The following is a 15,386-nucleotide window of genomic DNA, read 5'->3' as shown; positions in this document are numbered from 1 at the left end:
CCTCCAGCTTCTGGTGGCTGCAAATGTCCCCTGGCTTGTGGGTGCATCACTCTAATCTCTGCCTCCTTCTTCACATTTTTTTTTTTCGCTTTTTTCTGCCTGCGTCTAATCTCCTTCTGCCTCTCTCTTATAAGGATACTTGTTATGTCATTTAGGACCTACCTGAATAATCAAGGATGATCTCCTAATCTCAAAATCTCTAATTTAATCATATCTACCCAGACCTTTTCTCTGAATAAGGTAGTATTTGCCTGGGATTAAGATGTGGGCGTATTTTGAGGGGCATCATCAGTTTACTACACAATGATTGATTAGTAGTATCTGCAACAGGAAGGAGGAGGGGAGAATTGGTAGCATGAATGCCATATATTTGCTATCAGTGACTTCATCTGTCATTTTATAAATAAATGTTCTGAGTGCCTTGTTCTCCAAGATGACAGCATTAGAAGAATCCCAGCAGAAAACACATGACATCCTAAATTGGAGGAATAGAAGAGAGTTTAGCAAAGGGGTTTAGATAAAGGTATGGGCAGGAGTAAGTGATTGAAGTATCCCCAAGATGAAAAGTAAAGGGTGGGAGATAAACACCAACCTCATTCTGTTCTCCATTCTGCTGTTGCTTTTCATTGGCTGAACACAAATTAAAACCAGGGACAAAATAGCCTATTGTCATCCTCCATTTGAGTCAGTCTCCCTGGGCAGATGGCAGGGTAGAAAATGGTGGATAATGGAGCTAAAGAGACAAAGAAAATATAAAGGCCAATCTCACAGAGCATTAGTGTTGTCGGTAGGAGTATAATATAAACTTATTTATTCCAAAATTCTGCAATTTTCATTATATAAAATTTAATTCAACAAATGTTTGTTGGGTACATGCAATGTTAAGGCTCTCTACATAGCCATTCAAGAAATGCCAAGGATAGTTTGTATATTTGTAGCATAAACACATTAAGAGTTAGTAAAACAAAAAATCAGGAGTCTTTCTACAAGTATGATGTGTACCTGAACTTAAATAGGAGTCAGAAGAAAAATACACAGAAATGGGATAAGGAATTAATAGGACTTGGCAAATTATTACATATAGAGTGGAATGGAAAAAAATAGAAATGAAAATGCCAAATGTGAATTCAAGATTTTAAAACTGAATTAGCAAATGTTTCTGAAATTTAAAAAATTAGTAAAGTATAGCAGGCAAGCTTATATGGGAAAATTATTTACTTTGTGTCTTATATTTGAGATCTCATAGTATGTATGTCAAGATGACCAGAAGCCATTTGAAATATGGGTTGATTCCTGGGATGGAATAGGTGGGGAAGAAAGGATATAATAAAGATTTTGTTCATTTATTCATAAAATTATATTGCATCTTTCTTATGAGCCAAAAGAGCCATATTCTATAAGGATTTGCTGATAAACCAATTAATATTATTAATATTAACACTTTTGGAGAAATAATTAGAGATTCCAGACATTTAACAGGTAATTCTAATAGAATAGGTGTTATAATGTATTTTTTATATATTTATACATATATAAAAGTCTATTAGTTCATCCTCAGAAATGGCAGTTGAGATTACAGGAGTGAAGGAGAAGACTGGAATATGGGCACAGCTTAATTCTCATGTTTGGAAGGGCACAGACATTTTGGATATAATGATAATAGGTTTTGCTTTTTATCTTGAGGGGGGAAAATGTTGCACTGTTTACTTTGTTCCAAATTAAGTGAAATCATGTCAAACTGCAAAAACTTTGCAATTGATTCCATATGGTTTTGACAACTATGTAATATTTCTTAAAGTTATAAAATATTTTCATCTCTGGAAGTTTGGTGAACAAATATTAATATATATGGATGCAAGACATTACAGACTAAAGCAATGAATGTTAGAGATAAAACCATTGTAGCATTTCCACAGTTAAGGAGTGAGAGGGAAAAGCGAGTGCCAGTGATTATAAAGAGAGTACTCATAGAGTGAAAAATCAAGAAAAACTAGAATACTAACATCAGCCACAGAGGAGGTGGTCAGTGAGGTAAAACAATGCAGAAGGTCAAGGAAATTTAATAATGAGAGAACAAATATCTTGACTTTTGTGAAAAGAAGGGATTTGGTGATATTTTCAAGAGTAATTTAAAGAATAAGAATGTAGGAAAGTGGCAGAGGAGCCAGATCCCAAAGGAACAGAGGAATATAAAATGAAGAAATAGCCAAAGTGGGAATAGCAGATATTCCTAGTATTGAGATAGTGCAAAATCGAAGGAACTTTCATTTTTATTTATTATTTTTTCTTTTTACTCCTTTCATTTCATCATATTATGAAGGTACAAATATTGTTAGGGTTACCTATATTGCCCTGCCACCACCCCCCCCCCCAAAGCTTCAAGCCTGTCTAACCCCCAGGTGGTGCATACCACACCCATTATGTAAGTATACACCCCTCTCTTCTCCCCCCTCCCACCTGCCCACCACTCATTAAAAGGTTTGTATTTTTTGACATTTTGGTTACATTGTATATCTTTGCCTCTCCCTAAGAAGGGTTAGAGGTATTCCCTTGGAACTTTCATTTTTAGAATATGGGACACAGAAACGTACTTGTAGGTACAGTGAAGGTGCCAATAAGGAGTCAAACTAAAGTTGTACTAAAGGTAAATAATGGTAAAATGATTCAAGGAAACATAATGGAATGTCATCAAAAGTACATTTCACAGAGTAAATATTGAGAGAAAGTTAGAATTTTTTTTCCTACCTAGAGACACAGGCTGTAGTGCAATAAAGAGTCAATAAGAAATTAAAAAATAAAATAGAGGGCTATTTTTGGAGGATCAAATCAAGAGGTTTAGGCCAAATACCCATGAATTTGTGCTTTTGTCTAACAACATTTGGAATTTTAGGAATGCAGATGGTGAAAGCTGTCTTCAGCCAAGGAGCAGAAAAATACAATGTGAATATCAAAGCAAGACAATGGTATGACAATGGCAAATGCTTTATTGTAATAGTTAACACTGGAGATAAGGCTACAATAGTGGTAAATGAAGCATAACAGAAACCAGGTGTTAAAAGACTTATGAGGCTAGACACAGTGGTTCATGCCTATAATCCTAGCACTTTGGGAGGCTGAGGCAGAAGGATCACTTGAGGTCAGGAATTCAAGACCAGCCTGGGCAACAGAGCAAGACTCTCTACAAAAAATAGGAAAATCAACTGGGCATGGCGGTATGCACTTTTAGTCCCAGTTACTCAGGAGGCTGAGGCAGGAGAATTGCTTGAATATAGGAGTTTGAGGTTGCAGTGAGCTATGATTGTGTCACTGCCTTCATGCCTGGGCAACAAAGTGAGACCCTGTCTCAAAAAAAAAAAAAAAAAAGTAAAACTATGAATGAATCTGGTTCTCTGCACAACTGCAAAGCTCTATAAGACCTAGCCTCTACCCACATTTTCGATCTCATCTCATGGCATTATAGCCCTTGCTAAAACTCTAGGCACATGAGCCTTCTCAGAGCTTCCAAAGCATGCTAGCCTCTGACGTTGTGCTTTTCGCTGAATGCTCTTTCCACGTATTCATATATCTGACTCCTCGTAAATCTTGTCTCAGGAGACCTTTCCTGACCACCCTTATCTAAAGTATCTCTGCAACCACCATTTTGTTATCTATCACAACATCCTGTTTATTTTCACCATATTCCTTAATAAAATTTATAATTATTTATGTATTTATTTTAAATTTGGGGGGTTTCTTGTGTATTGGTTTATTCTCTCCCAGTAGAATAAAAGCTCCATGAGGATAGAGATGGTATTGTAAACACAGCCTCCATCATAGTGTCAGGCACATAGCAGGCCCTCAATAAATAATTTTAAGTCAACAAATATATAAGTAAGAAATAGGAAAATTTAAAAAGAATGGAGGGAGATCCAGTGTAATGAGAGGAGGGAGAGGAAAGGGAAAAACTGAAAGAAGCATTCTACATTGTGTAGAATTCTTCAGAAAGGTTTTCATTGTGAAGCAATGTTAAATAATGACTAAATCTAACCTATGGGCCGGGCGCAGTGGCTCATACCTGTAATCCTAGCACTCTGGGAGGCCGAGGCGGGTGGATTGCTTGAGGTCAGGAGTTCGAGACCAGCCTGAGCAAGAGCGAGAACCTGTCTCTACTATAAATAGAAAGAAATTAATTGGCCAACTAAAAAAATATATATATATCAAAAATTAACCGGGCGTGGTGGCACATGCCTGTAGTCCCAGCTACTTGGGAGGCTGAGGCAGGAGGATTGCTTGAGCCCAGGAGTTTGAGGTTGCTGTGAGCAAAGCTGATGCCACGGCACTCACTCTAGCCTGGGCAACAAAGCAAGACTCTGTCTCAAAAAAAAAAAAAAAATCTAACCTATGGCCACCCAATGGGTGAATGATGTAGAATGAAGATGGAAAATTGCTGACTCCAAAGGTTAGAAAAATCCTGATCTTGATTGTTAAAGTCCATAAAAATGATGCCAGGGATTGAAAAGGAGTGGTAAGGCTCTTGAGCAATGTGGACAAACTGAAACTTATGGCATATTAATTCAGCCTGTCTAATTCCTGCTCACCTATTTGCACAAGTAAATTATTATTTATTCTAGACATGAAGGAACAGATGCAGATTTCATTTATTTTATTATCTTGATACCATCTGTAGCAAAACAGGTTAGTAAAACATTATTATGGACCAGTAATTTTATTTCATTTTTCATCATTGTGTTTGTCATTATCTTCTTTGTTTTCTTCATCACCATCACCCTCACTCTCTTTAGGGACAGCATTTCCTTCAAGCATTCACAAATCTGCTGACTTTGCCTTAAGCATGGTTTTATATGCCTACATTAATTGTCCATCCTTTCTTTTCCTCTACCCTTCTTTTTATCTTCCTTATCTCTGATGCAATGAGATTTCCCTGGTTTTAAGCTGGAGGGTATTGTATTAATGGTCCGTAGCCATAATGAAACAGTAAAAGTTTGGCTGAAGTTAACATTTTTAAAAACAGAAGAGCCCATAAATTTTCACTGGCCATATGTTTTTTTTTTTTTTTTTTTTGGAAAATCACTAACAAACATCAGTGAGAAAAGAAGTTTAAGTGACAAGATATAAATATCTGGTGGCTGTGCAAAATGATACTTTAATATGAAAAATGGTATTGCTCACTTTTTATTATTATACAGAAATGTCTTTCCTTCAGACTAAAAGAGATACAAATAGCATGTGACTAGAGAATAATGACACACATACTTGAGAGATTTTTATCTGTACCTTGGTGGTCCCTTGGCAGTTTGAAAGTCCTTATTCTAACCAGACCTCATTATAAAGAAAAATGTTTTTGTTTTAGAATTTTCACTGTAGCACCTGTTACATTCTTCCCTTCTATCCAATGGAAAAAAACCACTTTAAATTCACTTACAAGAAAAAAATTATAAAGCAAAAGGGAAAATAAAGGCAGAGAATAATTTTATTTCTGGAAAAATAGATAATGTACCTGTCAAGTTATATTTATTCCAATGGCCTTCGGCAACATTTTCTAGTGACAGCAGCAAAGATTCCAAAATTGCTTCCATAGCCCCACACAAAGATAGGTAACAGAGGGCATTATTAATTTTAACACAGAGTAATTTATTGAAACCCAACACTCCATGATTAAAATATTGGGATTTTTTCCCTTTCTATCCCACTCATCACTCTAAATGAATTCACATTCCCTTTTCTTTATCTACTCTCCTTTCCTCCAAAACAGCCATCTGCTATTTTCTTTATGAAAAAAATGCAACCTACAATTAGTGTCTTGTTAATCTTTTCTTTCTCATAAAAAAAAGAGAGAGAGCTATTATGCAAATCCTGTGCAATTTGGTTTCAAATACTCTTTGTAGTGTGATGAGCAATTTTTCTTAATACAAACCCAGCTTTTTTGCCAGGACTTACTAATAGATTTTTTAAAAGAGAAATTTCATGTGACTTTGTTACACTTCTCTAATGTAAATTTTTCAAACGCACATTTAGAATGGAATTATCATTGCTCCTTGAGTTATAGAAGGAAAAAAAACACCCAATTCTTTTATATGTTTCATCCTGAAAAAGAAGGCTGAAATAACCTCAAAATCTTTCTTCTACCTAAAATTTCATCATTCTCTTTGCCTTAAGAATTGGCCTATACCAAATACTGCTCTCAGTAAATCAGGGAAAAGTATTTTCTTTGGCTTTTTGTGAAAACACATTGAAAAGTGATAGCATTTACCTATAAGCACAAATTTGTAGTTTGATTTTAGTTGGTCTTCAGGAACTGAAGTATAATTTGACCCAATTCATTCAGGTATGGCTAACATGAGGTGTTTAAGGCTTCTTGTTAACAACATAAACATCTACAGTGTGAAGTGCTGATGGAACTGGAATAAAAATGACAATATTTTTACTATCATAAGAAATTACATTATACAAAGAATCAGAAATCCTTAGTCTTAAAACATCCTGGTACTGACTAGTCACATGACCTGGGCTAGTAATCCCATTGATCCTTGGTTTCCTCATTTTACAGCTGAGAATTACTACCTATTTCAACTTCTCCCGAGGATTGTAATGAGGATGAAACAATTGATTCATGTTATTGCTTTTGCAATGGATTATAGAAACACACATTTTAAGAAGATATCAAGATGTGCCAGGGGCTCTTAAAATTTCATATTTCCCACAGAACTGTTACCTAGGAAGCTTGCTACAAATACAGATTCCTAAGATCCACTTTTAGACCTGATTATCTGGGAGTGTCCCTGGGAAAGCCACATTCATAATGATGAACCTAAGTGACTTTTATACACATGAAAAACTAAGAGCCACAAAAAGAGAAATAGACAGAATATGGTCAGTATTAATTTAATTTAATTAGATATCTAATGTTTAATATTTAATTAACTATCTAATATATACATAGCTAAATTAGATATTTGATTTGATTAGATGTTTTGCTCATTTGTTGGAGTCTATGTGTATATTTATATATTGCATATTATAATTCAATGAAGGATCCCTCGGGTTTATACTGGGAATATAATCAGTTAATACTAGATTAAATAATAGATAATTTAAGTTGGCTCACTTTATTATCTGTATTGCCCTTATAACTTCATTGCTTTGCTTTATTTCAAATGTCTGCTGAAAAATACTGTAAGTAAAACAAAAAATGTTTTCACCTTGTGGATCCACGTGAGGCCGCATGAATAGTAGTAATTCAAACTTCTAGCTTTGCTAATTGTGCAGAACTCCCAACCCCCAAAGGAATCTCCACAAATATCTTGGGAATTTGCTGGGTGTCTCCTATGTACCCAGAAATCACCCTTCCAGTTGTAGTCCCCGTGTGGTACCTACAGTGTTCTTCCTTACCAGTTCCTGTCCCATGTTGAGCTTTCTTTCCCTCTGAGCTACCGGAGAGGTCCCACCCCTGCCACCGCTGACTGGTACCATGTGAGGGTTCCCAAGTCCTTGCTGAGAGTGATGCCTGTCACTCCTCCCTGAGCTGCCAGTCCTCACAGTGTCACAGTAGTGGTGGGCTCAGCAAGGGAGTGTAGACACTGGTTCTCTTCTCTGTTCTGTGATTCATCTGGTTCACTGGGGCAACTAGGGAAGGGGGAATTAGAGCATCTTTTCTCCTTGGAAGCCATCTGGAAAACAATGATTTCAGCTTTTGCCATAAAGGCTCAAAAATCAAAAGTCCTTTGAGGTAGAGTAGTACCATTTTGCCAGCTTCTGTTTGGCCTTGCATCCCTCTTTTCTTCAGGCATAAGCCCACACTGCCCCACTCTTCCTTACTCAAAAAGTAACATGTTAGACTTCGCAATAAACTTTTGGCCGGGTTTGGGAAGTCCATATACTCCATCAGACACACCTCATCATTTTCAATAACGTTTAGGTAGGTTTAGCTGAACTCAACAGCCATATAATAGTGGTGGAAGTTAAAAGTGGATTATGTCCTCCCAAATAACTTTAAAGTAATAACAATAAAAGTCAAATACTCTGACAAAACTAAAGATGAAAGACAGCTCTCTACTTGCCCTGCTCTTCCTTCTCTGTCCTCATTTTCCACTGCCCGAAGCAATCACTTTCAAATTTTTGGAAATTTCTTCCGTTATTTAACTCCATATATATAAATAATATGCTTATACCATCAACTCTTGATTTTTCAGTTTTGTATATTATATGCAAACTTTTTGCTATCAACAATGGTAATGTACCTTGCGGTCCCTTCCTATCACCACCTTCTAGAAGTGTACACCTCCCTGCCCTCCATTTTTCCAATAAACAGGGTGTCCCAAAAGTTGCCATACATGGGGAAAGTGGGAAATTGTAGCTAAATATACCTTTATTTACAAAATATTCATAACAAAATTTTATAAGTTTTTCCTTTGCATGGAGACTTTTGGGACACCTTGATTTCCATTCATATTGGTATTTCGTGTTTACACTATTATGATTATGTAACTATTCCCAGCTGTGCTATGCATTGAACATGAGGATTTTCTCTTCTTATGCATCTCTTTGTATTTTACTTCAAATTAATTTCCTCTTTTTTTTTTTTTAGTTTAGCATAGTTTTCTGTGTATCTATTACTAATTCAACCTTCAAATCCTACTAGAAAAATAAATATCCCCTTAATGTATTTTAAACTCATTGGATATTCTATCCATTCCATCCTCTAAAGTCATTTTGCCCAGAACGATATGGCCCATTCCAGTCTGGGCTGGCTGCTATCTCAGTCTGTTATATGCTTTTATTCTGAAATATCACTTCACTATAATTTTTGGGTTTCTATATCTAACATTGATTCCTTGTTTTCTCAATTTAATGTAGTCTTTTAAATACTCTCCCTTTTATAAGCACATTTAACAAAGGAGGCATAGAAGGTAAATTTTTTTTAAGGATCTGACATGTCTCAGCATGTCTGTTACATGCCTTCACTTGGTTAAAATGTTGCTGGGTATAAAATTCGAGGATTAAACAAAACTTTCAGAATTTTGAAGTCATAGCTCCACTTTGGAGAAGGAACTTAAAGGTGGTTAATATTTTCATCATATATAAATGTACCTAATCCTTCTATTTTTCCCAGAGTACGTCTCTTTCCATAGTACCTGACATCCACAGTCCACAATCCTTTGGTTTATTTATGCTCTCCTAAAGGCAAAGGGAAGTCTGTAATCTAAGTGCTTCCTAAACATACTTTGACAAAATCCTGCTGAAATCAATCCCTCATACTATGTTTAGAGAGCTTTATGGTGAAAGCACTACTGAGCCTTTGGCGGTGTACTTCACTGGGTTACTTCTCAGTTTCCCCTCCTGTTAAGTTAGGCTTAAAATGTCATGTTTGTTAAGTCAGCTAATGCTAACAAATAAGCCACTTTCTACTTTTATTCTTCTATCCTATTGCCTCCTTTCTATGGTTGTTGGTGTCTGCACTTTTGTTAGTTCATTTATTGTTAGCATAATGGAATTGAGAGGAAAGGGAAGCAATTTATGTATTCAATTTGCTATGCTATCTTGAATAGAAACACAGTAGAGCTTTCTGTCCTCAATTTTTTTGAAATTTTTCAAAGCTATAGAAAATGTTTCTAATACAATGAACACTCTATATCTTCATATAGGTAAACCAATTGATAACAAATTGCAATATATTGTTATTGCCCCCCTCTGTGTATTTGTGTGTGTACATGTGTATATATGTACACACACACAAATAGATACATATATATATCATATATATATCATCTTTCTCTTTCTCTTTCACTCTCTCTCTCTTTCTCTTACTCTTACTCTGAGTAAGCCATTTGCAAGTTAAGTTGTAGACACAGGATACTTCATCCATAAATATTCCAGGATCTCCAAAGATCAAAGAACATTCCTTTGCATATCTATAATACTCTTATCACTGTCATATATTTAACATTAATGCAATATTATATAATATATAGACCCTATGTAGATTTTCTCAATTGTCGCAATAAATTCGTGTATGTTTTTTTTTTTTTTCCTAATGCAGGAGTCAAAGACTCAACATTGCCCTATCTGCATAACGAATTTTAGCTTGAGTCACACACCCTTCTTTTATGTCTCTACTGATATTAACATTTTTAATGAATTCAGGCCAAGTTCTTTGTAAAATGTCCTACAATATAGATTTTTCTGATCATTGCCCTATGATCAGATTCAAGTTACATATTATTAACAATACTATGTAGGTGATATTATGTAGCTTTTAAAAGCAAAATTTTACTATTGTTTTCATAGGAGATAAACATTGTCTTATATTCTTTTATAATCTAAAAGCACATATTAAACCATAACAAAATACATAACATATATTCTATGGTTATATCTGTTTCAAATTATAATAAAAACAATAACTTTTGATTGGAAGCTAATTTTAGGATGCATTAAATAACCAACATGTGTCCATTTTTATACTCATTAAGCAAAGGTGGCTTTGTGATAAAAAATATTAGAATCCAATTTTCTCATGAAATGAAGAAATTGGAGTAGACTAATTTTTATATTCTTATCCAGCTCTCAAATTTTATGAATCTTTGAATAAGACATCACATGCAATTTTGAAAATAAAATAAATTTGAGGAGAGATAAAATTATAGAAAAAAATAGCTTATTAAAATGTTTATTCTTTGGCTGGCGCTGTGGCTCATGCCTGTAATCCTAGCTCTCTGGGAGGCCCAGGTGGGTGGATTGCTTGAGGTCAGGAGTTCGAAACCAGCCTGAGCAAGAGCGAGACCCCATCTCTACTATAAATAGAAAGAAATTAATTGGCCAACTAATGTATATAGAAAAAAATTAGCTGGGCATGGTGGTGCATGCCTGTAGTCCCAGCTAATCGGGATGCTGAGGCAGAAGGATTGCTTGAGCCCAGGAGTTTGAGGTTGCTGTGAGCTAAGCTGATGCCAGGGCACTCACTCTAGCCTGGGCAACAAAGCCAGACTCTGTCTCAAAAAAAAAAAAAAAATTATTCTTTTATATAAATTGACAGTAGGCACATTAATTATAATTATTTATGTTTTCCTGTTTACAATTTACATATTACACCATTGTATGCTATCCAAATCTACATCAGTAATGGGTTACTTAAGTTTGGGTCACCTTACTCTACTTGCAGGTAACTAAATGTGTATAGATTGTTGTACTATAGAACCAAGGTTGCATGTTAAAAATCCACCGTATTAGTTGGGATTTATTTTAATGTACCTGGCAGCAAATAAAATCTAATATCTTCCATATTATAAAGAGGAAGATACTGCTACAAATTATATAGGCAGTTATTATATAACAGCTTCCATTTTAATAGATGTATAGTCTTTGTTTTTCATTTACTTTTATTGAATTAAATTGCTTTAAAGATAGAATAGTTACAGTAATGTCTTTTCATTTTTAATTGATTCTATTGAGTGAGAGTACATTTTCAAAATCATTATCAGCACAATTAGTACAATGCAAGCAACTGTAATTGTAAGGAACTTTTGAGTTGAGATGATGGTATTATATCTTTCTCTTTCAGGAAGCTCTGATCATGGCAAGTATGGACCATCCACATTTAGTCCGCTTATTGGGTGTGTGTCTGAGCCCAACCATCCAGCTGGTTACTCAGCTTATGCCCCATGGCTGCCTACTGGATTATGTTCATGAACACAAGGATAACATCGGATCACAGCTGCTGCTCAACTGGTGTGTCCAGATAGCTAAGGTAAGTGCCCATCACTTACTGTGGAAATGGCATTTCTGGGTTAATATCTCCTAATCTGGAACAGTTTGGATATGGAAAACATGCCAAAACTTTCAACCTATTTAAATAAAACAGATTATATCTGCTACATTGAAAGATACATGATAGGGAGATACTTTTATGAAACCATAGATTAAACATGTGATATGTATTTTTGGATTATTATAATGTGCCATTGTATTGTATTGACTAGATGCCCACATGAATAGCTTACTAGTCAGGGAAATATTGTTATCCTGGACTTGTTTGGCTTTTTCTTTGGCAGACCCTAACTAACAAACAAAATCCAAGAAAGAAAAGATTGAATGTCTGAATTGTTCCATATTTAGATGATTTTGAAAAATAGCCTATATGTTTAATTCTCAACATTACAAATGATCAAGTTCTAAATATTTTCCTAGTTTTTTTGATAATTTTCAATTGATCTTTAATGGTTGGGCTTTTGGTCTGATGCAGAGGCTCAGGCATGTAACATACAGAAGGGATGTCGTCAGGGGTGATATGGACGGTGGCTCTGTGGCAAACTAGACAACATCTGCCATCTGCTACCCTCCAGGGGAGACTGTAGTTTGGGGAATATTACCAGAATTATCTGGTCTTTCAATTTTTTTCCAGAGTACTCAGAATTCTGGATTTTTATGTGACTTCTCCAAATTTAAATCTTATCTCAAACTATTGAAGCACTTATGTATTAATAAAAAGTTAGCATTTGTATTAGTAAAAATTTAGCATTTGTTCTTAGACCATGCTGTACATGGGAGAGGAGGGAATCTAATCTTTAAAATTCAATATTTCTGACTGTTGGAAGAAAGAACGTGGGTCTCCCATCCTCATGTGCTTTCCTACACAGGTTCCTAAGATGTTTGTGCTCTTATCGTGGCCTCTAATTTTCATGTCAGAAGAATTGAATTGTTTGTAATATTGAAAACATGCAAAACCATCAGTGACCTGGCAAAGAGCTGAGGTTGGGGTAATTCTTAGAATAAGACAGTCTACTACTGAAGTAAAATGAAGAAAAAATTTTAACATTTCAATCTTAAGCTAGAAAAGGTTAATATTGTTTTGACTTCCTAGTATTGCAAGAATTTTAGTTCCTGACTCCTTTCTAAGGAAAATGTTATTTGTAGTTTTTTTTTGTTGTTGTTGCTGCTGTATTTGTAAAGCCTGAATACTGAGTGTAGGTTGCTATTATTTTTAAAAATCCTGTAATCTTCCTCAGAGCTTTACATGTCTATTTTACTTTGTCAGATTTTCTTCTGGTGCTCTAATTGATTTGCAGCTTAATTCAAATGTAGGGTTCTAAGAGCTTTCTTTTTTCATGGTTTACCATAGAAACTATTTGAAGGGATGATTCGAAAGATATGTTAGTGGTTTGTTATACCTTTCAAGATGATTCATAGATCATTACCCGATTAAGTTGTAAATTTACCCACCTTAAAATTCTTCCAAAAAGAAATAAAAGTAACAAAAATCATTCAATATTTTTAATAATTAAAGTTAATCTAGTTTGTTTAACCAAATAATTTAGGTTCTGGCTATAAATAAAGACTCTTTCACTAATATTTTTGCAAATAGATTGTTTTATGTTTTCTGAAGAAACTTGATTGTCTCAAAGGTTAGCATGATTTGGGGCCAGTTTAATAGATTTTCCTCATGTAATTTTTTTTCATTTATCACTCTATTTTGTTTATGACCAAATTATTTTTCTTGTCCATATCATATCCCTAATTGGAGCTAATGAAATATGATTTTTTTTGTGGCGCGTGGACAGGTATCTGTGGATCTTTTTTTTTTTTTTTAATTTTGGTGGCAGAGCGGGAATTAGTGGGAAGGGCAAAGAGGAGAGAAGAATCTCCCTCATTTTAAAAACATAGTTCACAATGATTGGAAGGAGAGCAGATTCCTCTGTTAAGAAATGAATTCCTCTTATGTACACAGATGTGTACATCTGGGTACATTTGTCTTTCTTAAGGCTTGAATGGGTTACTTGAGCAAAGCCTTTGCTTGCCTTCCTTTTCTCCTCTTTTCCATTTTTCTCTAGCAGTAACTATACTGAATGATAAGAAACATTAATTTCTCATTTGATCCAGTCATTTCCTTCTGCATAAATTAAAATAAGACACAAATCTGAATATCTAATGTCATTTAAATCCACAAACCAGGTGCTGACATTTCTGATTTATTTCTGGTCAAGAGGAGACACTATGTGTAGATATGATCTCAGTCACACACCCATATATACAAATTGTAAAATTAAAAATAGACTAGAGATGAGACAGAACACTACTAACTTTATACAAAAAATGAAATTGGCACTTATTTTTACATTTAATAATATAATACATTTAATACCATTTGGAAGTCTGTGAATACCAATTGATTGAATGGGTTCCTTGGGCATATTTTGACACAGAAAAATTTTTGTATTTTATAAAGCAGCATAGAAGATAAGTATTTAACTTAAAAGTCGTAGTATTATTGGCAGAGCTAAACTCTATTTAATGACAATCCACAGTTAAAGTCAAAATAGAGAGATTATTTTTTGTAATTATATAACCACTTTTGGGAGAAAAAAGGATGATAGCTTATTAATTATTATTTTTACTCCTATTATTTAAATTAAAATGCATTATATAGTATGATAAATTGTCATAAGATCTTTTCTGAAAGTCAATGACATAAATCTGTCTCAGTGTTGAGATTTTATTCAGGGTAAACACCTTCATTTACTCTCTCAGGGTCACACAGCAAACTAGTCTAAAGATGAAGAACTAAACTCAGAAACATGGATAAGTCATTGACTGTTTTATAGACATGTTGTGTTTAATACATTTTTTTCATTAAAAAGGCAGGCTAATCAGTGAATTTTTGAAAGGTCTCAGTATATTTTTTAGAACCATGTCTTAACTAGAGATTTAAAAATTGAATCCCCAAGGAGAATTATCTACAGTTCTTGTTAAATTAGGAGGGATTTATTTATTAATTTAAACATCATATTAAATGTGTTAGGTTTTTCAAGATGAACAGAACCAATATGATACATATATAAAATATATAAATTATATTATATAAAGATATTTATTATAAAGAACTAGATCATGAGATTATAGAACCTGATGAGTCCCAAGATTTGCAGTCGTCAAGTTGGAGATTCAGGAGAGCCATTTCCATAGTTCTAGTCACAGTCTGATGGCCTGAGAACCAGGTGAGCTGATGGTATCATTCTAGTCTGAAAGCCAGTAGACTCCAGACCCAGAAAGAGCCAATGTTTCAACTTGAGTCCAAATGCAGGAGAAAACTGATGTCCCAGTTCAAAGGCAGTCAGGCAGGAGATTTTTCTCATACTTAGGAGTCACCTTTTATGTTCTATTTAGGCCTTCAACTGATTGAATAAGGCCTACCCACATCAGGGAGGGCAATCTGCTTTACTCAGTCTACCCAGAAACAGCCTCACAGACCACCCAGAATAATGTCAGAGCAATTGTCTGCACACCCTGTGACCCATCAAGTTGACTATAAAATTAACCATCACATTGAGTTATGATGTGGCAGGTACTATCTCAAGCTTTGGGAATTAAAGAAAAAGCAAAATTCTAAAATCCCC

The 15,386-nt window shown here is 34.7% G+C and overlaps 1 protein-coding gene across 6 annotated transcripts in view; it reads left to right on the top strand.

The window, feature by feature from the left end:
• ERBB4 (erb-b2 receptor tyrosine kinase 4) overlaps positions 1-15,386 on the top strand; it is a 1,053,313-nt gene that overhangs the window by 882,923 nt on the left and 155,004 nt on the right. For all 6 annotated transcript variants that reach the window (XM_020288223.2, XM_020288220.2, XM_020288224.2 and 3 more), the window contains one exon: positions 11,558-11,743. In XM_020288223.2, the coding sequence (XP_020143812.1) occupies positions 11,558-11,743 (186 nt within the window). The remainder of the gene's footprint in view (positions 1-11,557; positions 11,744-15,386) is intronic.

This window comes from Microcebus murinus, chromosome 8, assembly GCF_040939455.1.
Source record: "Microcebus murinus isolate Inina chromosome 8, M.murinus_Inina_mat1.0, whole genome shotgun sequence".
In the NCBI taxonomy this organism is placed as follows: domain Eukaryota; kingdom Metazoa; phylum Chordata; class Mammalia; order Primates; family Cheirogaleidae; genus Microcebus; species Microcebus murinus.
Note: the sequence above shows the minus strand (reverse complement) of the source record. Positions and strands in the feature narration are given on the sequence as shown.